The 26,115-nt window shown below is 39.7% G+C and overlaps 1 protein-coding gene across 1 annotated transcript in view; it reads right to left on the bottom strand.

Annotated features, from left to right (window-relative positions):
• The window catches only part of LOC122984613 (limbic system associated membrane protein), a 194,204-nt gene that overhangs the window by 7,893 nt on the left and 160,196 nt on the right, over positions 1–26,115 (bottom strand). Inside the window, exons 5-6 of the mRNA XM_044355183.1 lie at positions 10,230–10,361; positions 9,025–9,145 (exon numbers count right to left, since the gene is read on the bottom strand). Coding sequence (XP_044211118.1) covers positions 9,025–9,145; positions 10,230–10,361 — 253 coding nt within the window. The remainder of the gene's footprint in view (positions 1–9,024; positions 9,146–10,229; positions 10,362–26,115) is intronic.

Below are 26,115 nucleotides of genomic sequence, written 5' to 3'. Positions count from 1 at the left end.
TCCAACGATAAGGCCAGCAGCAGATATATTCTCCAGTGTGTCTTCATGAGAAGTGACTGCACTATTAAAAAGGCTTGCCTGCCCACAGAGCATGCTGAGAGACCCAGATAATACACAGCACCACAGGGAGTTGAAAGCAAACAGCTATTTTTACTATAGATTATAGCGCATGATTGTAATGCAGCAGCAGGGGAATAAACTGACCTAAACAGGTCAAAAGAGACAGAACCATCTTTTGTTTTCAAAGCCAGGGTTTCGGCTTGGACTCTGCCTTTATTTGCAAACAGGCTATGAGTCCAAATGCTCAGGGACACAAAACTGGAAAGTAAAGAACAGGAGACTGGATCTCTGGCCCCCAAAGTACATCATCTTTTCTATTAGCATTTACCAAGCTCAACATTTTGGCTGCCCATTTTAACTTTTAACGTGTTGGCACGCGCAGATCTGCAGCCCACAACCTCTCTCACTTTTGAGTTCAAGTTTGTCCTCAAATATACCTGTATCTTTGCCAGCGTCTCCATCTGGCATAATCGACTGGAATAAATTTTCAGAGAAGTTGGCAGAAATTGTGCACGTTTACCTTTCTGGATAGAAGTTTTTCCAAGTTTTTTAATCATTACTGTATTCTATCTGACATGCTTCCTCGCAGGCAGAGGGCAGCAGAGGTCTATTGAATGTCTTCAACAATCATTTACTGATGCACGGAGCCACTCTGTTACATTAAACCCCAGACTGAAATGATTTGACCCCTCTATTTGGCAGAGGGCATACAGTGTGTGTGAAGGGCTGCGGTCGCAGGCCGGTAGAGATGAAAGACCAGAGCAAATCATCAGATGGACAGATTTGATTCTGTAGTGTGTGGGAGCATCTAAAGTAGGTTATCACTGCCACAGAAAGTGACAGGCCTGTTATATTCAAGGCTGATGATAAATGAAATCAAGTGGGGAGTCCTGTTGAGACGTGTAACCCAGAGATGATTGAAAACGGTCCAGTGGCTATGACAGCCATGTATCAGCTGACAAAACAACAAACATATCTGTCTGTCACATTGGTTGACAGCTCAGTTTGGATTTTCTCATGTTATAAACATGGATGAGGTGATTAACTGCACAAAGATCAAGAGCAAAATGCTCCTCAGAGCACTGCTTTTGTAGATAGACGCTGGTTGATTATACAAACACAATTCTCAAGACTTAAGTACTGTAATGTATTAGGGAGCTAATAAAATCTACTGCATAAAAGTGACTAATATTTTCTCTGTGCACAATCTCTGTGTAGCTTCTCCTTTAGGGTTGACATTACAGAATCATTTGCAAAAACATTTAACAGGACCAATATTGTATGATTTACAGTGTGATTCAAATTCCATTATGTACAGCCAGTGAGCAGACACAGAAATAAGAAGAGCATCTTGATGGCTAGGAAGCAACAGTTAACGGTCAGCTGCTCAGATCATGATGGAGCCGTCTCTGCTGAGGCTAATTGGGTCTCTAAGCGCCGTGGAGACTCTCAGATCCTGGTGAAGTCAGAGACGCTGTGAAGTCATTTATGTTTCAGAGGATGAGCTGTGTTTCATCAGCTAAGGAGGTCCACAAATTGAATATTAAGACTGACAGGGGATGGATATGCACAAGGATAGGTGAGTTAAGCATCTCTACTAAGAGGGGAAGAGGATGTGTTCACCAGCTTGTGCCAAACAGTTTTCAGTGTGCAGTTCAGTGTGGTTTGTTTGGGCAGGTGAGGGTGATGCTTTTTCATACTTGGCATCAAATACAGTAAATGGACCAAAAACAAATCTCAGTCCTCTTCCTAGAGAGTGTGGCTGGTTTGGAGTAACATAATCAAACAAGAGGAAATGAGTATGAAAAGTTGGAAGTTGCCAAAATGAGCAAGTCTGGACTGAGAGTCTAGGTTCCACTTCAAATTTGTGGGACTGTCACACAGAAGTAAAACATTAACAAACTGTACTTGGGGTATAGGAATAATTTTAACTCTAGCTTTCCTCCCCACATTAACAAATCTGAAACAAAAGGTATTAAAAGTATTACGGGGGATTAAGGAAAACAAATAATCACTGTCAAATACAGTGAGACACTGCTAAAATAAATCCTGCTTTTGAGGGGTATCAGTGATTAAAATATGAAACATGACAGTCTGGTTTGTTTGTCGAAATACAGTTTAAAGAAGGGATTAAAGAAGATTTAATATAAAAAGGGACCAAAGCTAATCAGAAAACTTCAGTAAAGCTCAACTGTACTTCTAAATTAGTAAAGTACAATGTTCATGTTTGAGGTGGAAATAATGAGAGGTGACAATCTAACTCCATCAATTCCAACATAATAAGAATAAGAATAACTTTTGTATAGCACCTTTCATACAAAAAATGCAGCTCAAAGTGTGCTTACAACAGCTTTACAACAAAAGAAATTACACGCACCAGGTGCTTCTTTTTAATTGTTTATCTCCCTGTCTACTCGCTTTTCATGTGTTTTGAGTGGTGTGAACTCCAGAGCAGGTGCATTAAAAATTTGTCACTTGATGTGCAAGCTTTACCTGTAAGAGTGCAACCACACCTCTGGTTTGTTGAGGTGAGGGGATATGACTCTTCTACTGCCAACATGATAACCCTGGGGTGATGGCTTGTTCTCATTTAAAAAAACAACAACTTAACAACTGACACCACAACTGATTAAAAACACATATTGAATTAAATTTACAAAAGTAGCCAATTAACAGTTCACTAAACCAATCATAGCTTAGCAACTGGCACTGCAGGCCTGTAAAGCTTTGGATTTCTCTGCATGCTGAAGTTGTGTGCATGAATCCATATGTCTTTTTTCTAGGTTGTTCCAAAACCAAAAACAAAAGAGCAAACATGTAAGGAACGGATCACACATCCATTATCCATCCATCTGTTCCAACATGAGCTGCAGTCATTAGCATGTCTAGCCAGCTAGTAAACTATCTGCTGAGTGTTACTTCCTAGGTCAAAGACCACATCATTAAAACGTTCCAAGGGGCACATTTTAAAATAACAGATTATTTTAAAAACAAAACCTTTATGGCTAGCACATCCACTGTGTAGTATTTTCCCACAATGTGAAAACTGATCATGGATGCTATCAGTTGTTAGCAGGTCTTACGCTACAGCAACCCCAGCTAACATTACTCGAGATAGCATTAAGTTTGCCTGCCAAACACATCTGTTAGTCCTCCGCCTTATCTTGCAACATTAAAAGTGAAACATACTGTTTGAAAATATGATATAGAATAGAATACTGAAAAGTAGATAATCAGCCAAACAGGGCTGTTAGAAAGAAATGAGTCTGACGTTACATATTTTTTCTAATCTTTACTTTTAATAGGCTGTAAGGATGAACTCTACATTGCAATAAAAGAATGCTGTTTCTTTTTTTTTCATTTAGCATGATATCATGTCTGCACAGTAGCCATCAAATGAATATTTAAGACCCCTTTTACAAATTCTCGCTTTAAAAGAAGTCAGCAGGAAACATCAAAAAGTCAGCCAATGACAGCGTTTTTAATTAACTCACTTAATTAGCAAGCTAGCTACAGCTGATAAAATCTGAAGGCAACAGTTTGCAATTCCAGCAGGCAAAACGGACAGTCGTCAGCTAGAAATGAGAGGCCTGTTTTTCTCTACTTCTGTCTGAAATCATGGATGAATTGTTTCAAACATGACTAGGAATTTCAAGTGGTAAATCTGGCACCTGTAAACTGCATATGTGCCATGTGAAGTTTGAAAGCTTGATGCAACAACCGTAAGTGACATCTTCTCTTTGCCATTTATATGCAGATTTCAGGGCGTCCACTGATAACCTGTGTGCTGGTGAGGTTAAACTGATTAAGAGGGAAACAAGCACAGGAGCAAGACCCCACCTTAACAATCATTTAAATAAGACACAACAGGCAACAGTGCATTAGCTTTGAATCTTGGGGACAGGACTATAAAATTAACTAGCCAAGCAAGGATAAATTGTATTATTATGGTGCATTAACATCATCATCCAAGGAGAAAGTGCAATAACACTTTCCGCTGGCACAGAGTGAGAGGGGGACCATGAACAGGCACATAGCCAAAATCCTCCAGGGAGAAAACAACAGAGATAGATGGAGGTTGGAAACGATGGATAATGCAAAAATATTTCAACAATCATAAATCTTTCTTTTGAAGAACTGGTATGATAGGCCTATTACTTTAGAGACCATATCTGTGATAACACTTGTGACACGCCTCCAATATTCTTCTCCCTATCTTCTGTGAACTTTTGCTGCTGTAGTTGGGGTACAAGTGAAAATTGCAGATCATGATGCTCTTTAATTTTCTTATCATTACCTTTTTCCATTCAAGCCCTCCATTTCCAAACTGACTCAGATGGTGGGTTTGCTTCAGTGGAGGGAATCTCTCAGGTTATTAAATGACAAGTGTTGAAATGGAGGGACTTGGTTTGTCATTGGCCTTTGAATGTCATTACGCTTCGATCCTCTTCAAGTGTTTTTCAGATACATGCATGACACTTAAACTGATAGCTTTGCAATGAACATCTGTGTCTGGTCACACAATTTTCAGTTGCACAGGAGACAGTACACTGCAGGAAATCTGATTTCCATTTCAGTGGAATAACTTGTGGTATGAGAGAAGGGTTACTGAGATTTTCAGTGACTACTGTATATAAATTGCATACAAGAGAACACCCAATCTGTTCTCCTTTTTCTCTTTTCAGAAGAATATCACAGAATCCATCCCTGTCTTACACAGTAATGTTCAATTAACAATGGAATAACAGCCTAGTGAGTGATTAAGTGGGTGATTAGTCATTATCAAACTACTCAGATGATGTCATCAAATTAACTTTGGGATATGACAATGGAACCACTGTGAGAGCAGATTTAACAAAGGGATCAAAGAGATCCATTATAACTACCGGGAAAATGATACAGAGCATTCCTGGAACAGAGAACAAAGAGATGAAGCTGCTGCCATATTTGAGAGCAGAGCAGGAATCAACTCAGGACAAACCATGTGAAAAGATTCTGACCTTCGTAATTTCAAAAGGACAGCCCATGCAAAAATCTGGACAACAATGTTGTACTGTTGTCTGAAGACAACTCAGAGATGAATGCTCACATTCACCAAAGGCTTATGTGGACACTGTTCAATATCATTTTTAGTCATGCTAGTGGTGTGGCTCTAGGGATGGAAATGTGTGTCAGTTAGTCCACCACTTTGGTCCAGACTGAAATATTTCTACAAGTACTGGATGATTTAACAGACATTTTTGTGCAGACATTGATGGTACCCAGACAAGATATCCTAATGACTTTGGTTATTCACTGGATTTTTCTCTAGTGCCACAATGAGGTTGAAAATAACTGATGATAATAGGTTTTGAATGAAATGTCTCAACAAATATTTGATGGATTGCCATTCAATTTGGTACAGATATCCATGTCCCCCTCAGGATGAAGTTTAATAACCTTGGTGATCCCTTCACTTTTCATCTAACACTATCATCTGGCAAAAAAATTATTTGCCCAATACTACAAATACCTGCAAAACTGATGACATTCCCATCAGCCTCAGCTGTACTTTGTGTTGACAGTCTCACAGCTACTAATGTGACTGTAGACTCTTAGAGGCAAATCCACAAAAGGATTGTGCAGCTTTTGCGGCTGCTAAATCTGCGCAAATGAGACAAAAAGACAGCGTGTAATTCACAAAGCACCAGAAAAAGAAAATGCACTGCAAACTGTGCTGCCAAGCAGATAACGCCATGGTGCGCCTGTTCCATTTGCATGTATGTAAATTAGGTAATATTCATACATTCAGCACAAAATTTTAATTTCTTTGTAAATGAGCCTTGTTGCAAAAACCAGCGTTAATTGCCACACGCAATTGGGGTGGCGTTATTAGCATCTTCAGGTGTTAACTGCACGCACAGTCACTCCTCACTCACTCTCTGTCTCTCTATCTCTCGTCATATCTTCAAGCTTGTGAAGCTTGAATGATATTGAGTTGATATTGAATGATATTAAGGGTGAAACCTACAGTCAGACATGTGGGGGATCAAGTGGGGTTGTGAGCTTATGTTGGATTTAAAAATAAAAATAACAGCACTGATGGAGTTCAGGATTCATCTATACAGTTCCACCATATAAACCTGGAATCTGTGTGTAACAGCTGATCTGTGTAGATGGGTAGCAAAACACAGAGCATTAATTACTGTCAGATCCTGACTGATCCGGTGTTCATGAAGTTGCTGCTGCTGTGCTGTTGTGTTGTGTGCGTAAATGCACACAGCCTCTTTCTTAGTTTGGAGATGCACTTATTGTTTCAGCTGCTGTGTGATGCTGCAGCCAGCTGTGGGCAACAAACAGAACATCAGTACTGATGTTTCTCTGAAATCCGGGATACATTAAGCGACACCTGGACAACATTACTGTAAGATTCAGATATTAATCTAATGAGTTTCAGACCTGCCAGAGTCACATTAATAGCTGCACTTTGACATTTGACATTTCAGTTATGTTATACATGTGAAATACTACAGAAGTAAAAGAGGCAAAATACATCAAAGTTGGTTTGTGTTTGTGGAGAGGTCTGTATTTGCGCACCTCTGCTAATTAAAGACATGAAATTTGATTGATTCATTATGGACCAATCTGTGTGCTGAAATGTGGAGAAAAGCCTGAAACACTGGAAAATGCTCCACTCACTCAAACAGATGCAAAACAAGTGCAAATTGCACTCAGCTGCAAAACTTTATGGGTATGTTTGCACCGACATATCATTAGCGCAAAATCTTTTGTGAATTGGACCTTAAAATGGGGCAGATTGTGGGTGCAAATGCTGCACAATTCATGGTTCTATTAGCGGGTGCAATCTCTTCTTTGTGGATTTGGCCCTTGGTCTTGTAAAATGCTAAAGCAATGCTATTCCTTAATAATGCCTTAATTGTGCTCATAATAGTGAACAGCAAAGTCTCTTTACAGCTGCCATGGTCATGCATAAGTAAATTCAATGTAAATCTCATTATTTTTGTGAAATGGTGACAACATAAATCAAATTTCCTCCTTGCCTTAAGTTAAGTCAGTTCAATTAAAGGGTATTAAACCTTCATCACATGCAGGTCACCAACAGGAATTTATAAGTGTAACTAATCAATCAGCACAAACCGGAATGTTTCAATTCAGTATTCACCATTAAAGATGACTAAAGGAGATATATGATAAGGCCTGAGACTAAAATGTTACAACACAAACTTTTCCAAACTGTTGTAATGTGTTTACAATGTGAGTTGTAAAGGCCTTTCTCAAAGACTTTGTTGTTTCCAGTAATTTGACATGTAAGGGAAAGGTTTTCCATCCTGGCGGCATTAGAGGGATCATTACAGTAATAAAGAGACTTCAGAGCACAAGGGTACCAGCCTTTGTGGATCAGTTGTACAGTTGATATGGTTGTTTGTGATAAAGGAGGCTAATCGCTTGTGCTCTATTTAATGGCTTGTTTGAATGGCTGCCTACAGCTCATATATTTTAACTTAGACTCATTGTGTGAACTATACCATGGCTTTCGGGGGAGCTCATTTGTTTTTGGGGGGGTGGTTGAGGGGTGGTCACTTGAGGACTGACTCTTGTTGCAGAGAAACATTCATAGCTGTAGGTATGTAGGCCTACTTGCTTCATGTCAGCACATCTAATACATAATTAAAAGTTAATGACCACATCAAAGCTCCACATGGGTATCAAAACCAAACATCACAGTATGATACAATACTGCCAACTAAAGCAGGGCACAGTATACCCTGCAGAGTGATGTACTATATTGTATAGTTTATTGGCTAAAATAAGACATGGATAGGTCAAATAGCAAAACAGCCTATAGATACACAAATGTATGAGCATTAAATCAAAAACAGAGCACGGCAGGCTGCCTACAAAGGATCGAGTCCTCATCAATGACGGTTAAAGTTACCCATCACATAAAGATGAGCGCAATCATTTTTTGGTACAATTAAGACATCAAATGTGAGGGTCACATATCAATAAACCAGCCTACAACAACACACACATGCATGAGCATTGTAAATACCAACAAAAACAGGCCAGGCTGCCTACAAGGGATCCAGTTCTCATCAACACCCATCACATACTGTGCTAACAGTGAATAATACAGTTAATAGGGAATAGCTCTTATTTTAAAACAGACGTGACCACAGAGGCCTGACTTCAGAGTTAATTGGCTTAGTTCTTTGGTAAATACAAAATTGGTGAGTAAGCTTCCTTGTTTTCTGACATATCTGTATGCTGACTACAAAACAGAGAAATGAATATTGGCGATTCGGTGCACAGACTGACTGGGAGAAAGAATGTTTGTTTTTTTCTGATCTTTGCGTTAAAGTGATTGAAGTTTATGATATTGCACCACCATGCTTTGATGGTGATGGCAAGAATAGCATGTATGCCAGAATTTTTATTAAAGTGAATTAGTGATGAATCACCCTCATGCATGAATCATACATCAATGATAACACAATTTTACGCATGATCCATGAATATACAGAAAAATAGAAATGCATGGCAAAAATAGCATAGTGTCAATATTTTAGAGATCCCCCAAAATTTCACAAATCATGTTTTCAGGGGAGCTCATGTCTTATTAAGAGGAGCCAAAGCTCCCCCTGGATCCCCTGTAGCTCACACCCTGCTTAGACTCTTAGCCCTTGATTGGGCTAAAATGTGAAAAAAAAAAAAAATCTTCTTGAAAGCATAATCTTGTTACTGCCGAGTGTTTCTGTCTTTTTTCATGGTCATTTAATCTTGATGTGTCCCAATTCAGGATGAACTATTGAGAAATTGTCCAACATATTTTGTCATCCAACCATGACCAACTTTAAGTATAATTTCTCACTGCGGAAAGATGAGGTGTTTGTGGTTGTGTACAGGTGTTTCTTTGTGACACTGGTGTTGGGGTTGGTGGTGTAAATGTGAGTCAAGTTTTACCTTTTTTCGTCTCTGTACCATTCAAGCTCTGGTGTGGGCACAGCGGTGGCGTCACACTGCAGCGTCCCCATGCGGCCCACCTGGGCCTCTGAGCTCTGGGTTTTCTTTATTGTCGGAGGGTCTGCAGAGTCACACAAAACTTCATCAGTTACATTTTCTGAACAGCCAAACCATTTCTAAAGCACGGTAACATCAAGTGAACTGCTGCTCACATCCCATGTAGTACCTGTGAGGTTTTTTTTCAGTCTTTCTTTGAAATGGTTCAATTTCCTTTTTCTAAAAGGTGAATTACTCTTATTGTGTCAAGTGTGTTTGAATGGTGTCAGTGATTCAAGCTTGAGATCAAGCCCTTTCAAATGCTCTGTGTTGAATCTGACTGATAAAAGCTAACCTACAAACAAATATATTGGATAAGCTGAAGGACTTGAAAGGTTCCGCTACATGCCACATTTTTAATCCATATTTTTTGTAGACCACTGAAGGCCCAGAAATCAGTTTAGATAGATTTGTGGCTAAGACAATCAAATTTCAAGTTTCTTTCAACATCTATCATCATGCACACAACAATTTCTATAAACACCACAAATACCAGAAATACATCCAAAGTGGATTAATTCCTGTTTTCCATTTAGAATTAAAAGCTAAAAAATGGTTTAATATAGTAATCTTTATCATTTAATTCAGGCACTCAGACTTGGCTGAAGTACAGTTTGGGCAAACAGCCACACATGATTTGTTCAGAACAGAAAATTCTATAACTCCTCTGGGATTAGTTCGTTTGTGATGTCTTATGAGTTGTTCATCAATCCTGAACAGTCAACGTATATTATACTCATCAGACCTAACATGGTCCCCTGACAAGATGTAATTAGGTGGTCTTGTTTCGAAATGACAAGTGTCTCTTGAATGATGATATGGTACGTGAGAATTACCATGGAGATGACAGCTGCAATCAAAGTTAGACCTCTTTCTGTTTCTACCTGGATTCATCTTGAGAGAACTGAAGGGTGCTCCAAAACTTTTAAGATACAGCCTTCACTCCCCGTCACACTAAATTCTGCGTGTCTCCACCCTTAACTCCGATCTTGACTCTTGTATGCTCTTATCTGTTGAGTGTATCATCTTTTCTGACATGAAATGTGATGAAAGTATTGATCAGTGTTCAGTTTGGAATATAGCATGCCCTGCAGTCTGTAGTTACTTACAGTTGACAATCACGTTGACATATTTAACATCAGGCGTGGCGACGTCGTTGCTGGCTTTGCATTCATAACGACCCGCTTGGTTCCGCATGATACCTATAATGTCCAGGTACTCTTCTCCATCCAACGGTTCTGCTGCAGAGAAGGAGAGAAAGAAGTTGGGATGAAGATTAAGTTATATGTTCTTTTTTTCCAACTCTTACTTTTTCCCAGTGAACTTGAACCAACATAATCTACTGGCCATCAATTCCAGTGGAAAAGACACAGACTAAATATGGATTTTCATGGATGTTTGTGTTGCACTACAACTGCATGAAGGTTAAGATTATTTGATCTGTTTAAAAGTGGACAGTGACAGTTTTTGTTTAAATGTCTTGATGCTTTTATGTTTTGTTTCATACTCTGGTCCTTAATAAAGCATATTTCATTTTAAGTTATTTTTTAACAGTTGAGATTACAAATAAACTTGGAACTTGAAACTTGTTGGCTAAAAAAAATGATTCAGTGCTTGTGAATGTTCAGATGAGAATTTATCAGCATTGTCATGATGCATGAGTAAATCTGGCCTCCCCTGAGAATACATAATAATTGCCACTGGCGACCATTAGCATGGAGGACATTGAGACACAATAATGGAAGGAAGCAGAATGGGCAGCCTGATTAAGATTCACTCACAACTGTCTAAAATACTATTTTTATGTTTTTTATGTTAAGGCACAAAAAGGAAAGTGCTTTCTTTTCAACATTGCTGAAATGTCTACACACAGTTCTTCATATATTGGTATCTGGATATGGATCTTTAAGGGTGTCAGTATGCTCCAAAATGAAGGCTTGAAATGTGCCCTCTGAACACAAAGGCAAAGGTGTTTATAGGTGTCCTGAATGGTCACACTTGAAGATGGGGTGAACAGCATTCTCTCCTCAAAGGCATTCATGGTGTTGCACTTGGTTGTAAGCACGAAAATTCAGTTAAGTAATTGTGTAAAAAATGAAAAAAAAGGCCTGAGAGAGAAGTTGAAATTTCGTACTTTCTAACCTCCACACACCCGACCGATTGCTGCATGAAGTAGGGGCGATTATGGGACTTGTTGGTTTGGGAATGTGACAAAAATTGTCAGACACAGGCCTCTCAATCCTGATATTGGAAAGGTGTGGGGAGGAGGGGGTTTCATATGCTGTTGGACCATCTGACAAGCACTTTGGTTGAAGCACACTGACACCTTTGAGTCCACTGAGACTTGCTTTTGATTAAGGAGTAAATAAATAACTGATCCTGAACTCAAACATCTTGGAATACACCTGAAAATCAAGCAGCCATTATGGACGAGACCATACTTCCACACTCTATTCTAATACATCAGAGGTAATGCACATTCACAGCCAGTTCAAGAACTCAGACTGAATGACTCTACAACTGAGACAGCATTTAATATTCAACAACTTGCTAAGCTGACTTATATTAGTTTGTCAGAAAGCTTCAATTAACAGAGGGATGATATCTGCACATGTCAGACAAAACATCTGAACAGAGTGGGAGAAAACCACAGAGACTATCAGAGAGATATCTGACTAATTGTTTAATGAGCAATCCAGCTAATTAGCCATGTAAAGAACACAGCATCTCATTAAGGAAGATCTGCTGTGTCTTATTAAAGATGGGTCAGGAGGAGGAAATGGCAAATTCTTTGATGTGTTGCCATGTTAATTGCTCTACATCTTTTATCACATCTGAAGAGAGCATTGGTGTGACGACCCTGAGATATCATTATTTGGGATATAACGATTTATTTGGTTTATGTGTGTGTGACATTACAATTAATTTGGCAGAAATGTGATAATTGATGTTGTATGTTATAATAATCTGTGTTTGCATACTATACTAAGTACAGCAGGTTCATTTGACTCGATGACTTGAACGTTCATTCAACTCATTCATTCATTCAACATACATTTCAAAACGATAGAAAATGAAATCATTGGAAATTGCAATAACTTGATAAGGAATCATCTGTTTGCAGCCACTAAGCCACTAGTGCAGATCTCTGGGTATTTCTCAGAAAGACACAATTATCTGCACTGAATAAGAGGGAGTCTCTGAGGACCCAGAAAATGTAATAACCACAATAAAATTGACTGATATGTCCCTTAATCTAAGAAAATAAAGAATGATGGAATCTTGGTGGTTAAAATAAATTGCTAAAAGGAGATCTCTGAGGTGCAAGGAAGGGGTTTGTTACTGTTTGTTACAACAGTAAATGTCAGTAGTCTCAGTTGCGGGCAAGTTCATGCTCATGTTCCAAGTGAGGGGCTACAGGCACTGTGAGAGCGAAGTGTCCTGCCCTGAGAAATGAACTGGCAACTTCAGGGACCCTGATATAGGAGGTTAGTTGAAAAACAGCTATTCTGCTTTGGTGAGCACACATAAATGCTGTGCCATTTCATGCCACAGAGCTCACAAAAACACCAGGTAACAACACCGCAAAAACAATAATATGACTTATTATATAGGCCTGCAGCTAAAACGCCGAAATACCTACAAATCTGGGTGTTTGAAACGGACAGAAAAATATCTAAATTATCCAAATCAAGTGCATGATGGAGATGGACGTCAGCTGATACAGTGTTATTTCATGTTGATTGAAAGATCAGTGGGACCATGATCAAAGTCTAAACCAGATCATATTCAGCTCTCCCTGGATGAACTGCCAGGGTAACGTGATTGGAGAGGTATGACTGAAAATCAGTTGCCATGGAAATTCTATTGAAGCTCAATCTCTTCTTCAGTGCTTTGGTTTGGTGCTGGATAAAAAGAAAGAGAAAGCCAGGTGAATGCAAAGATCAAAGAATAAAGGAGAGAGAACAGAGGAGAGGAGAGAATTTAAATGAGAGATGAGAGGAAGCTGCTCGACTAGTTGTTTAAAAGCAACAATTAACTGTCAGTAATCTCACCTGGAGTGTAAAGGGAGCAACTCAATCATAAAGGATGAATGGAACGTGATGTATTGTCTAAAGAAACAATTAATCACAATACAACATTTCATACATCTTTGTCCGCGCCCACAAGAGAATACTACTTCCTGCACATGAAGTGTGTGCTTCACATGTTATCTATTTAATGAAGCATAATGAAGATAGATTGGTTAATCTTGTCTAGAGGGAATTGATTAGACTTTGTGTACAGTATATGTGTGCAAACACGTGCCCATACTGGTGTTAGGAGGCTTAATGTCTCTATGGTGAATATGAAGCGTGCATGCATGAACTGGGGTGAAGACACATTTCCTTGAAGGTTTCCAGGGAAAAGTGAGAGCAGTGACTGATTCAAAGTGAGCACATTAGAAAAGCACAATGAATCCAGGCATTACACTATATTATATCATCACATTTCTATGCTAATCTGGATAGAAGAGGAAGAGTGTGTGACATAGAGGAAAAGAGTATATTAAGTAAATGAAGAACAAGGAGTGAGCATCATTTTTATCCACGCTAGCAGCTTGGCTTAAGGGATGGTAGTGTCTCGGTCTGTTGGTCGGGCCGTGAGGTTGACATTTGTGGTTCAGAGTGAAATATCTTGACAGTTATTAGATAGATTGCTTTGAATTTTCACTTATTAAGCGAAAAAGCTTGGCATCCACTAGATGGATTGGCACAAAGTGTATGTACAGACAATCATGTTTCCCAGACTAATTGCTTTCATCTAGCCATCATCAAGTGCCTGCAAAACTACTGATATTCCCATCAGATAGACAGATAGATAGATGGATAGATGGATAGATGGATAGATAGATGGATAGATGGATAGATGGATGGATAGATGGATAGATGGATAGATGGATGGATGGATGGATGGATAGATGGATAGATAGATGGATAGATGGATAGATGGATGGATAGATGGATAGATAGATGGATAGATAGATAGATGGATGGATAGATAGATGGATAGATGGATAGATAGATGGATAGATGGATAGATGGATGGATAGATGGATAGATAGATGGATAGATAGATCTATCTATCTATCTATGGATGGATAGATAGATGGATAGATAGATGGATAGATGGATAGATGGATAGATGGATAGATGGATGATAGATGGATAGATGGATGGATAGATGGATGGATAGATAGATGGATAGATGGATAGATAGATGGATAGATGGATAGATGGATAGATGGATAGATGGATGATAGATGGATAGATAGATAGATGGATGGATAGATAGATGGATAGATGGATAGATAGATGGATAGATGGATAGATGGATGGATAGATGGATAGATAGATGGATAGATAGATAGATGGATGGATAGATAGATGGATAGATGGATAGATGGATAGATAGATGGATAGATGGATGGATAGATGGATAGATAGATGGATAGATAGATAGATATGGTTGAGTTATGGTAATAATGACAATATCTGATAATGTTTGATATCTGATTGACGACCCCTAATGTAGCCGCCTAAGCTAACATTAGCTCCACTGACTGATAGAATGAGCTACTCGAATCCTGGAGGTCTCAATTCAGAGCTTTTAAGGTGATCAGCTTAAAATGACCATATGTTTCAAATTTAATTGGGAGAGTCCAACAACTGTTCACCAGCTGTCTGTCAGTTATACTCGACAGGTGCCGAGCTACCTGACTGAAGCTGACATGAGACAAACTTTCCATTCTTTTTTTGAAGAGCAAAAACATGCAACTCTCTTTTTTTTATTCTTCTCATAAATCAAAAATGATAGTGTTGTTTTTTCTTCCGCAAAACCATCTTTGTCCAAGTGTAAATGGACAAACATGGCCATGCAGAAGCCCTATTAATGAGACAGCCAATTTTTTTGTTTCTGCTTTTTCACCAGTTCATCAAATTAACATTAATTAGCTACAGCTGAGTGAATTCATAGCAACAGCGTTGTTGTTATAGTTGATGAAATCAGCAGTCTGCAAATTACTGTAAACTTTCAGTTGCTAAAGCTTCTTGAGACACTTAATTATGTCAGTTAAGTTCAGCCTCTGGCGATTTGAAATCTGCACGCTTTCTAATTGCGATTTCGATTAAAATAAACATGGTTGATCGTTCAGCCCTCGTAGATAGATAGGTAAATAGATAGACAGATAGATGGGTAGCTCTCTCTGCAGAGACTGAAGGTTTTTTTGGCAGTACCACTATAACACTTTCTTTTCTCACACAAACGAGTGTGAGAAACAAGTTTAGAAACAAATCTTACTTTTCCTTCGAGGCCAAAAGGAGATTTGCTGCTGCCACCTTTATGTCTGTGCTGGACTATGGTGATGATATATACATGCATGCATCTTTGCAATGCCTACACATGCTGGATACTGTCTACCATGGAGCACTGAGATTTATTACAAATCTCAAAGCCCTTACTCACCATTGCCCTTTGTATACTCGGGTTGGATGGACTGCCTTGACTTAAGCATTGGCATATTCTTATTTATAAGGCTATTCTTGTACTGCCTCCTTCTTACCTACAGATCTATATCCCTCAGAAAAGTAGGGGAAGATATTGTCTTTGCTCCCAGGACTTATTCCTACAACCTGTCCCTAAAGTCCGTACTGAATTATGAAAAGGGCGTTTAAGTATGCTGCTCCCTCAGCTTGGAATCTGTTGCAAAATTACCTGAATCTTTGGGAGTTGGTCTCACTGGATGCATTTAAAATGACTCTAAATGACTGAATGAAGCAGGCACATCTGGTTGTAGATGTTTTGAATGTTGATGAATGTTTTTTGATATTTCATAATTCTGTAATTTATTCTTTGTTTTCATTTTAAATTGTTATTTGTGCTGCTGCCAGTCTTGGCCAGGACACTCCTGAAAAAGAGATTTTTAATCTCAATGGGTCTTTTACTCTTGGTTAAATAAAAATAAAAAGTCAGACAAACAAACATACATACATACATACATACATACATACATACATACATACGTACACACAGATGCATACTGCCTCCTTTCTACTGTACCTATGGATGCAGGTCAGAGTTTGAGCCCTGCCAAACAGCACTACATTTGTTGCATTTCTTTTGATTACATTTCCATGTTGCAAGTGTTTTCCTCAAACTGTTTTGCTGTTATACTTTGAGTGGGGGCACACAAGTGTCAGTAGCCTTGAGCTACTCTAATAATAGAATTCACAATGAGGAAAGCAGAGGGAATAGGTGGCAAAATGCATTGTCTAGTTTCTACTCTGAGAGAACAGCATTAACTGAAATAGAAACTTGTGGTCACAGGTGTTTTAGACCACTGAACTGTGGAGTATCGATGGATAAAGCATCCCCCTGTCAAAAATATAGGCTGAAGTTCATCTTTCTGTAAAAAATGAATGGTCTACTGTGTGTCATCACTTGGATGCAGCTATCATTTTGCTATGAAAATGCTAAATGTCATAATTTGTTCCAATTTTGTGCTTGTAATGTTTTTTTTCCCCAAGAGGTATCCCATTTTAGGGGCTACACATCTAATTTTAGAATGAAACTATCTGTCACAGAGAAATGTATATCCAGCCCACTAACATCCTACATTACCTTTGCTGAGATGCTTGGTGATTGGAAACCATTTCTTTTTAAGAAGCAATCTTTTATGAGCTGTTGAGGAGTAATATCTCTGATGTGGGAGTTTGAGCTACTATGGGTATAAGAGACACAAGGAAACATCACTCTGCTCCAAACAGTGGTGTAAATGGAAACCATGTGATAATCGAGAATTACAGGAAACATATGCGAATAATTAAGTTATACAGTAAGCTGCATTTCAGCTACCAATACTGCAGCTGAAAAGTGATGGCCTGAATGAGGTACTTCAGCCAGTTAGTCTCCATTACTATTATTATTTGAAAGCAGGGACATTACAGGAATTACTGTTTTTTTTTTTTTTTTTTTTTAATAGGAAGTGTGCTTTCTCCCCTACTTGGACATCAAGCTCAAATTGTTTTTCAGCCATTCTCTAATTTGCCATGCAGCCTGGTGCTAGCAATGTTGGAAAGACAATGCATAAAATTGCTGTCTTTTTCCACACATTATACTGTTGAAAGCCTTGCGGCCTTTGGGATATGCAACAGCAGGCTTTTGGAAGTGACTTGGGAAGAATTGAGGGGCCTGGAAGAAGTACACTTCTACAAATGCCTGCTGGATACTGATTTGCATTGCACTGGCAATTTTAAGTTTGTGTGAACAAACACAAGTTTTCCATGTCAATTAAAGTACTCTGTAGGAGTGAGGGACGACAGTGGGATGGGAGGGCAAACACGCATTATGTAGGTCCATACGCACTCCTCATGCCCCCCATCTCCCAAAGCAAGGGAGGAGACCAGAGGGGGAGAAAGAGAGAGACAGAGGAGGTGGAGGGGTGAGCGCTGTGAATCGCAATCCAGCAACTTCAGTTGGCAACTGGATGGTGCTAATTTGCATATCCTCATGCATCATTCATCAGCATCGCTTTACCACAGTGCAAAACATTACATTTATTTTGCAAATGCTAATTTATGTTAAGCAGCTGATTTGAGAAACTTCAGAGTCGAGTAGCATAAAAGACCCTGCGACATTTATTTTCTTTTGTCTGCATGAGTGTGACAGTATGTGTGCTGGAGTCTATATACGTGCACATACCCTCCACCCCCCTCTGGACTTTCATCTGTGTGTGTGTGTGTGTGTGTGTGTGTGTGTGTGTGTGTGTGAGCATGTGTGCATTGTGTTTGGACAGTTGGTCTTGGCTGTATCTAACACAGCCACATGGCAGCTAGCTTCCTGTCAGGAGTCAGTGTGATTTAAATGATGGGTCAAAAATTACAGAGTGACTATTCTCATCAACACATTCCTCACAGTGGAGATGATGAAAAAAATGACTAAGCTCAGAAACTAAATTAATCTTAAACTCACTTATGACTGTGTTGCCAAAACCAAACACACCATAAAATGCAAATATCCATCTACACAGTAAAATACCACTATGAGATACTGCACTCTAAGTTCAAATGCATGTTATTTCAGTGTGTCAGGCACTGGTTTTAAATGACAAATTTCCTTTTACGACGACAAAAACGCATCTAACACATTTCCTCTCTTTGGCAGTATAGGAAAAATCACTTATCAGTACATCAAGATGGAACCTGAAATGTCTTACATCCTCTAAATAAAAGCACCTAAGTGGGAATCCTCTTGTCGACATGCTGTGTTTTACTGCTTGAATTCTAATGTCCTGTTACACTTGGCAGCAATACTGTATATCTGAGAAAGACTTCCTACATTAACAATATCTTTTCAGCAGTCTGGGCACAAAAGGAGAACTTCCACTTCTTTTCACAAGCCATTTACCGCCACTGCTGCTGGCGGTGCAGAAATAACACAGGTGTTGGAGCCAAAAACAAGACGGCTGTTTATTTGCCGCTTCTTGAGCCGAAGAAATGATACGCACAGCAGAGCGGTGCAGCTGTCTGTTTTTCAGAACACTGTCATTCCTCTCTCTATCTCATTTTCCCACTCTCTCCTTCTTCCTCAACTCCTCATGTGCCTTTGTTGTTTTTCTGAGGCGGCTTCAGTGTGGTTCCTCTCGGCGTGGTCGCATATTGTATGGCGCTTTATACCTTGCGCTTGTTTGTCCTATTCTAAGTCTGAGGCTTTAAAAGGAGATTAATTGTTGATAAAACAGAATGGGTTTTAGTGATTGAAATCCCACGAAGGGGAGTTGGGTTGTCCGCTTTCTCTTATACTCTGCAGATAAACGGATGCAGGCTATTGTTGTGGGAAGACTTCTCATTACTGCCTGGAAAGATTCAATGGGCTTGTGTTTGCTATGGGAGAAGAGGCTTTGTATTAAGCAAGGATAGTAAGGTCAGGCACAGAGTATCACTGCTTACTGCTCTATCACTGTTTTAATCTGCCCTCTCTCCTTTCCTTTTATGCGTCACGCACACACCAACACCCACGTGTGCGTGCAAAGACACGTATACGCATGATAGCATCATTCATACACCCACACTTCTTGTCAGAACCTGACACTGACAGTGAGATAAATGCATAACAACATTGCTGCATCCCTGAGTGTAAGATTTAAGGTTTGGTTTTAGGAGGTACATATTGTCAGAGGGTGTACATAAAGATACTAGTACAAGGATGTGTGTGCGTGTGTGTGCATGTCATTAAAGAGATGTGTTGCCAGTAGGCCAAGGCTCTACCTTTGTCATGCACACCCATCACTTCACATGGCCATGACTTTATCAGTTTTATTTAGTGACTGAAAGTACCACCTGCATAATCACCTGTAAATCATTGGCTTCCTGCAAAAACACATCTCCATTTTACTGTACTGTAGCTGACAGGTGACATTGCTCCATGTCACACACGTAGAACTATTTTACCATGTCCTATTAGACAGACCATTACCCTTTCATTTCCCATATTTCAGAGTACTGGGGCAACCCTTGTGGGAAAAAAATCAGAGATTTTTCGGAAAAAAGTTGAGTGAATAAATTATCATTTCGAGAGAATCATTTTGAGAGAAACTCAGAAAGAGGAATAATTTTGTAATTTTACAAAAAAGAGACAGTTATAATTGTACAAGAAAAAAAAATCATAATTTATGAGTTTTCTGATTACTGTGTGGCCCTGATAGCTCAACGCACCGCATCTTAAGAAAACACATGCAAAATGACAAAACACAAGCAAAGGAAGAAAACATCTTTATCCATTTGACAACACCTGCGCAGCATTTAGACAAAGTGAGAAAACAAACAGATACACAAACAAATACAGTATTCAAATACAATATTCTATAAATACAGAAAACACGACAAAGTACACAAATGCTACAAGTTTACATATGGCACGAGGGAAATTAGTCGGAGGGAAGGAGGGTTTTACTCTCTCAAATTATGTTTTTCTTGGCCTCAGAATTTGCCAATACTTCATATCATATATTAAGGAAACTGACTGTAGTTAGGGAGGATTACAATGCTCATACACACATGAGAAATATTAAAAAGAAAAAACCAACAAGAACCTCCAGAACAGCCACAGTGTTCCTTGTCATAAATTCTCCAAGTCTGTGGAAGGATGCAAAGATAGTCTCTCATTATGTGTTTTGATGGCGGTGATGAGAGCGCTGTAATACACAGTCCAACATCATCTACCATTCTATAGGTGCTCAACTGGGTTGATTAATATAATTTTCATACATCGCCTTGTGCCCAGATAGAGGCATCTGGATTTGTATTACTAATCACTGATCCAGGCTCTTCCTTTAATTTGTCACCTGTCTGGAAACAATAGCTGCCTATTATGACCATATTATTTTACTGTTGTGTACTTGGGTTTAACTAGCATGCTCAAAGGCATGAGAAGAGAAGAGCATGAGAAGACCATATGTCTCCCTTTTTCCTCCCCTGCCTGTATTTCTTTAGCTTGAACAGGGATTCAAACCAGAAATCTTCAAATCATGAGTTCACTTCTCCTTTAGGCTACTGCCACCCAGAGGGGATGTGTGACTTGAGGCTTTCGAAAAAGTGCTTACAGACTCGAAATAAAAGTGCTGAGTTTCCGTACAGTTGTGACTTTAAATAAATGTGAGCTCCAGTGTTCAGCCAGCCCAGCGGTGACTACACCTAATGAGGCCGGGTAGACACAGGGCAAGCTGTGCTCGTGATGTTCTTTCTGTTCGCCGTGTGACAGCAGACTGATTTCAGACCAGCTGTTGATGGTGCTGATTGTAAACAAACAAGTGAACAGTGACAGTCAGCAGATCTGAGACCTGCTGCGAGACGGATGAGCAGCTGTCTCCTCTTGCTTCCCCATTGGGCTGGTTTTCAACGGATTGTGCACACATAAGCGCATGCACACACTAACACACAGCTGGAGACATGGAGAGGGAGGTTTGACCTGGGTTGCTCTGACAAGGACCTGTCACCACCTTACACTTCACTCTCACAATCAGCAGGCTTGTCAGCTACTCTGTCACTGACAGCTTGGCACACAATGATGTGTGAGTGTGTGTGTGTGTGTGTGTGTGTCTCCTGCCTAATCTGCTCACTCACTTCCTACTACACGGGAGTTACACTACTGAGGCACCTATGCATCTCAACACTTCCTTGCTCCACTCCCTCCTGAGAGCCAGAGATACGAGTGTATGTGAGGTTGTGTGCATGCGTGTGCTGTGCTCTCTAGCTCCATTTCTCTCCCCAGACAGTGAGATGAGGTGCAGAAAGGAACATGGAAGTGACTGTCATACTCAGCAGAGGGAATAGATGGGAGGGTGATGGGAAGAGGAGGAGACAGTGAGAGTGAAAATGAGGGAGAGGAAGACAGAATGACAGCTGAAGACGGATAGACGGAAGACTTGCAGAGAGGAACGGGGGGAGAGAGCTTTTCAGACAAGGTGACAATCCGAGGGCGACTTTCCTGAGCTCGGTCTTGGGGTATGGCCGACACTGCTGAGGCCGGCGTAGGAGGTATGTCAAGGGTACTCAGCATCAAACCTCTAAAAGGCTGCCCTGCCAAGCACTGTTATAAAAGGGTTATGACTTCAATATTCAGCCTGATCATATAGCGTAGGAGTGTGGGCAGCCGTCCAAATCAATTCATTTGGACAGATGTCTTTGTTGCAATGAAAGTGTTGTGTTAGATTCATAGCTTACCATTTACAGTTAGCTGACGCTATTATCCAGAACACCTCAAGGGTGTCTTGCTCAAGGACACTGCGTCAGTAAACATGACTGCTGATGGACAGATAATAAGTGTTGAGGAATTCTAACCGTTGTTATTTTAGTTGCAGGACATTCTTCCTAGCCATTTGTCTGGTCTGCTGCCAGGGTGCAGCATCATAAATAAGTCAAGGCATCTTTATGGCTTGAATTTAAATCATCACTGTCTTGCTACTTTCACTGCAAACTCCTCAGATGTCCAGATGCATGTCTTTGCTTGAGTGGTTCACTGTGATTGTCCTCTGTGAGGTAAATTACATATACTACACATATAATCAAGTGCGACTATCTTTAATGCACATATCTGAATACAGATACTGCACATTTGACAATTTTGATCATGTTCAGTTTGATCATTCTGAATCTTACCATGTATCTTTAACTGAGAGAACTTTAGCCTGATCTCATACTAAAGTACTATCAATATAACAGACAGCAGCCTTGACAGGAGGGGAGAGTTCCAAGGTATAAAAGATGTGAACAGCTTTTTTGATGTGTGTGCACACCACAGACTAACTTTGTGCTGTCTACCATGCTCTGAGCATTAATAAAGTGTGACAATACTGTAAGAGATTTTTGTCTTGTTCCTCTTTGTCAGAGTGGAATTGCAAAATTGCCACGACACCTCCCTGCAGCGCTAAATGACTGACAAACTCTATTACACCAGGGAGGTGAGAGGATCTTGAATGCATAATTGAACATTAATTAACTATTGGAGTTACTATAACTAATGATAAGAATGATTGCACATCTAATGAAACTGGCCATTTACATGCTGAAACACAGTTCTGCTCTTTCTCTCTCCACCTCCTGCTCCCCTTTCTTTTCCTTCCTTCCTTCCCTGAGGATAGTCAAGTCAAGTCAGTCAAGTCAATTTTATTTGTACAGCTCAATATCAGAAATCACAAATTTGCCTCGGGAGGTTTTGCTGTCTGTACAGCAATACGACATCACCCTCCTTATACCCTCGATTCGAATGAAAACCCCCCTAGAAAACCCTTTATCAAGGAAAAAAGGAAGAAACAATAGTATAACTTCTTCCAGTTCTTTCTCTTTCCAGCTCTGCATGGGTCCTCCTTGTGTCATGGAATACCAGAGGCAGCCAGAGGGCATGTATTTTTCATACTTGTCTGGCTTCTATTTTGGTGGTCTGAGAGGCGTGCAGTGAAGGATTCCTTGCTTGACCAGCGGCTCCATTTCCCCCCTCATTGTGCTCGACGGGGTGCCGCCATTCCCCCAACCTCCCACCAGGAGCTCCTGTCTCCGACCTTTAGCAACTATTCTGGGGGAGTTTAAAAGGAAAAAAAAAAAAAACCAGCAGTGGACTCAAGCTGGGAACCAGCCAGCTAAAGAGACTAACACTAACATGCTTGCAGATCACATTCATGTTGCCTGCACTCACACACATGTATTCAGTCTCTCCCTCACACACACATCTCATACCTCTCCTCAACCTTCTCTTTTATCTTCTTTCCATCCTCCAATCCCTCTGAATATCCATTCACCTCTGCACTCCTACCCGTCCCTCCATGCTCTATTGATCATTCCCCTCACAAGTCCGAGCAATGACCTATTCAGTCAATATTCACAGCGCCCACATAGAGGCCGAACAAAAAGTGTTTTGATAAAATCTACAAGAACTACAAAATAGCGTGCTGCATACAGTATGCCCACTACCCCACACAGATAAAACAGATGTCATACTGTTTCAGTGGACTATATTAGAACCAGCCTTAGATCTTCAAAGTTTCCCTTGTTGCTTTCAGTGACTGTGTTCAAAGAAACCTATCTAATGAGACGTCCATGTAATGAGACACCTAATGGATGTGTTGGTTTTTGTTTGTGTTGTGGTGCTTTGAGCTGGTTATCATGATAGACTAAAAGGCCAATGAATGGAGCTACTGTAATATCAGTAAGTATTTCTACTTTGAAATTCTATGCAAACAGCGCAGTGAAAGTATAAAATGACAGCAACATTTATTCTCTTGATGAATCACACTGATGAGGGGAATCCAGGTAAAAGCCATTAATGCGTATTGATTTCTATAAAACTATTTTCCTATAAGAGATGAGCAGATGAGTTAGAGGACTTTTTAAACTCTAAAAAACAAAGCTGCAATTCATGATAATGACCACTTCATATTTTGAACATGGAGGGTAGGAAATAAAGGGTTAATAATCGCACAGTTTTCATTCAGGCAATTATTTGTGATTGAAGTAATTGTTATACTTTGCTTGTTATCTGCTTTGGCAATGTAAGCCAAACAACAAATAAAACTCTTTAGGTGAACTGGTGCATGTAGCACTTTAATGAGCACCTTGTTTGTTGTGCTCACAAAAGTCCACGTCCTTACTCATAATGAAGTATCGCCTGCCTCATTGTCACTTACATCACGCTGAAAGGGTTGTAATATTTACCAAGCCACAGTGTTCCTCATTTCATCGGATGGCTCTCTGCAGTCTCGGCACAGCAGGTCCAAAAATCTCTGCCTCAGACCTGCTCTAACAATGTATTGAGAGACCTCACAAAAATTAATTCAATTCATACCCTCAATCCCTTAATTACAAATGCAGCTGAATGATGTGCAAGAAATAACCTGCCCGCCTGACTTCTTGTCTCAATGACAAACACAAACAACATCTTTTTCTTGGAGTCTAATTATGTATAACTATATATATATATATATGTATACATACATATCCTTGGCACTGAAAACATTCTTTCTGTTTATCTTTCAATCTCGCCAGCATGCCATTTTGTCATGAAAGCCCCTTTCACACTGGACAAAAAACCCACTAACACCCACTAACATCTGGCTTTTGTCTTCAGTGAGAAAGGGTACAATCTGCATTCACTCCCGGGTCAAATGACAATAGTCTCGGGTATTTATAGGCTCCAGCTCTGATCGGCGGTGATGGAAACATGACATCTGGGTACAAACGCTAATTTTTCACCTTTTCTGGCTGCTATTTCATCTATTTCTGTCTGCGGATGTCTCACATGATCTCTCTGTAATAACAAAGTTATGCATACTTTGTTATTACAGAGAGATCATACATAAACATATGGTTTCATCCATGTATATCTATCATGTCTGTCAGCTGTGTGATTTTATATCCATGCCATGATGTCTTTCAGAGCACGCAAACACCATAAACACACCTGTCAACTGCCCAGCACAGTGCTGTTAAACTGGAGACACCGCAGCTACACCTTATTTTTATACAGTCTATGGGCTACACACAGCACAGCACGGCTATGCTAATGATGCTAGAAAAATGCTAGCACTCTAGAAAAAAAAAACAAAACAGAAAGGCAAACTCGTCTACTGGCAATGTAAAAGTAGTCAATTGCCTATTTTAGTGGGTTTACCCACGTTTAAAAAACCCTGCATATACACACTAATTTTGGTGTAAAAAGGGTATAAGAAACCTAACATGTCAATCATAATCTAATTAGCTCCGTGATAACCAAGTGACAAAGGCAACAATAATGGAGAAATAGGATTGTGTGGTGCTGAGAGAGAGCAGTTTCAGCTTGGATGGCCCTGTAGAAACAGATGACAGCCGTAATCAATGTGGACACCCAAGAAACCCTGCTATTAACTAGCCTATCTCGTAAACAAATCCTAGCATGGAGTACCAATTTAGGCTGAAAACATTCAACTCAAGCATTGAAGGCATCATTTGTCACTAAGGTACAGTGCTATGAATTGTATGGGATTGTGTTTTAATTTGGAGCCCCTGAGAAAAGAAGTTTTACAGACAAAACTTGACAACAGACATATTCTAGAGCTGACTTGTTACCGTCTGCAGTTTGATGACTTTCTGGGTTGTTACAATCTTGTCAGTTTGAATAAAGCAAACCATTTTTTATGCTTGCTCCTTTAGCCTCTCTTTTGGCATTGATTGTTTTTGAGTTTTGCAACATTTCAAAATATAATTACACTGCGTCATTACCTGTTGTGTTTAATTTACTAGGTAGCCTCTGTAGACAGATTTATGCATATGCAGGAATGTCATTTGTCACAGTTGGCATACACTTGCAGGTGTGCCTAAATTTGATTAACTGAATGTTGACATAGAAGAGCTAAAATCATTTTGCTTCATGCCAACTTCTTAGTGCTTTTTTATTTTATTTTATATTAGTTAACTGTCATAAACACAGGTG

The sequence above is a fragment of the Thunnus albacares genome, chromosome 6 (assembly GCF_914725855.1).
Source record: "Thunnus albacares chromosome 6, fThuAlb1.1, whole genome shotgun sequence".
Lineage (NCBI taxonomy): Eukaryota > Metazoa > Chordata > Actinopteri > Scombriformes > Scombridae > Thunnus > Thunnus albacares.
This window is presented reverse-complemented; position numbering and strand designations above follow the sequence as displayed.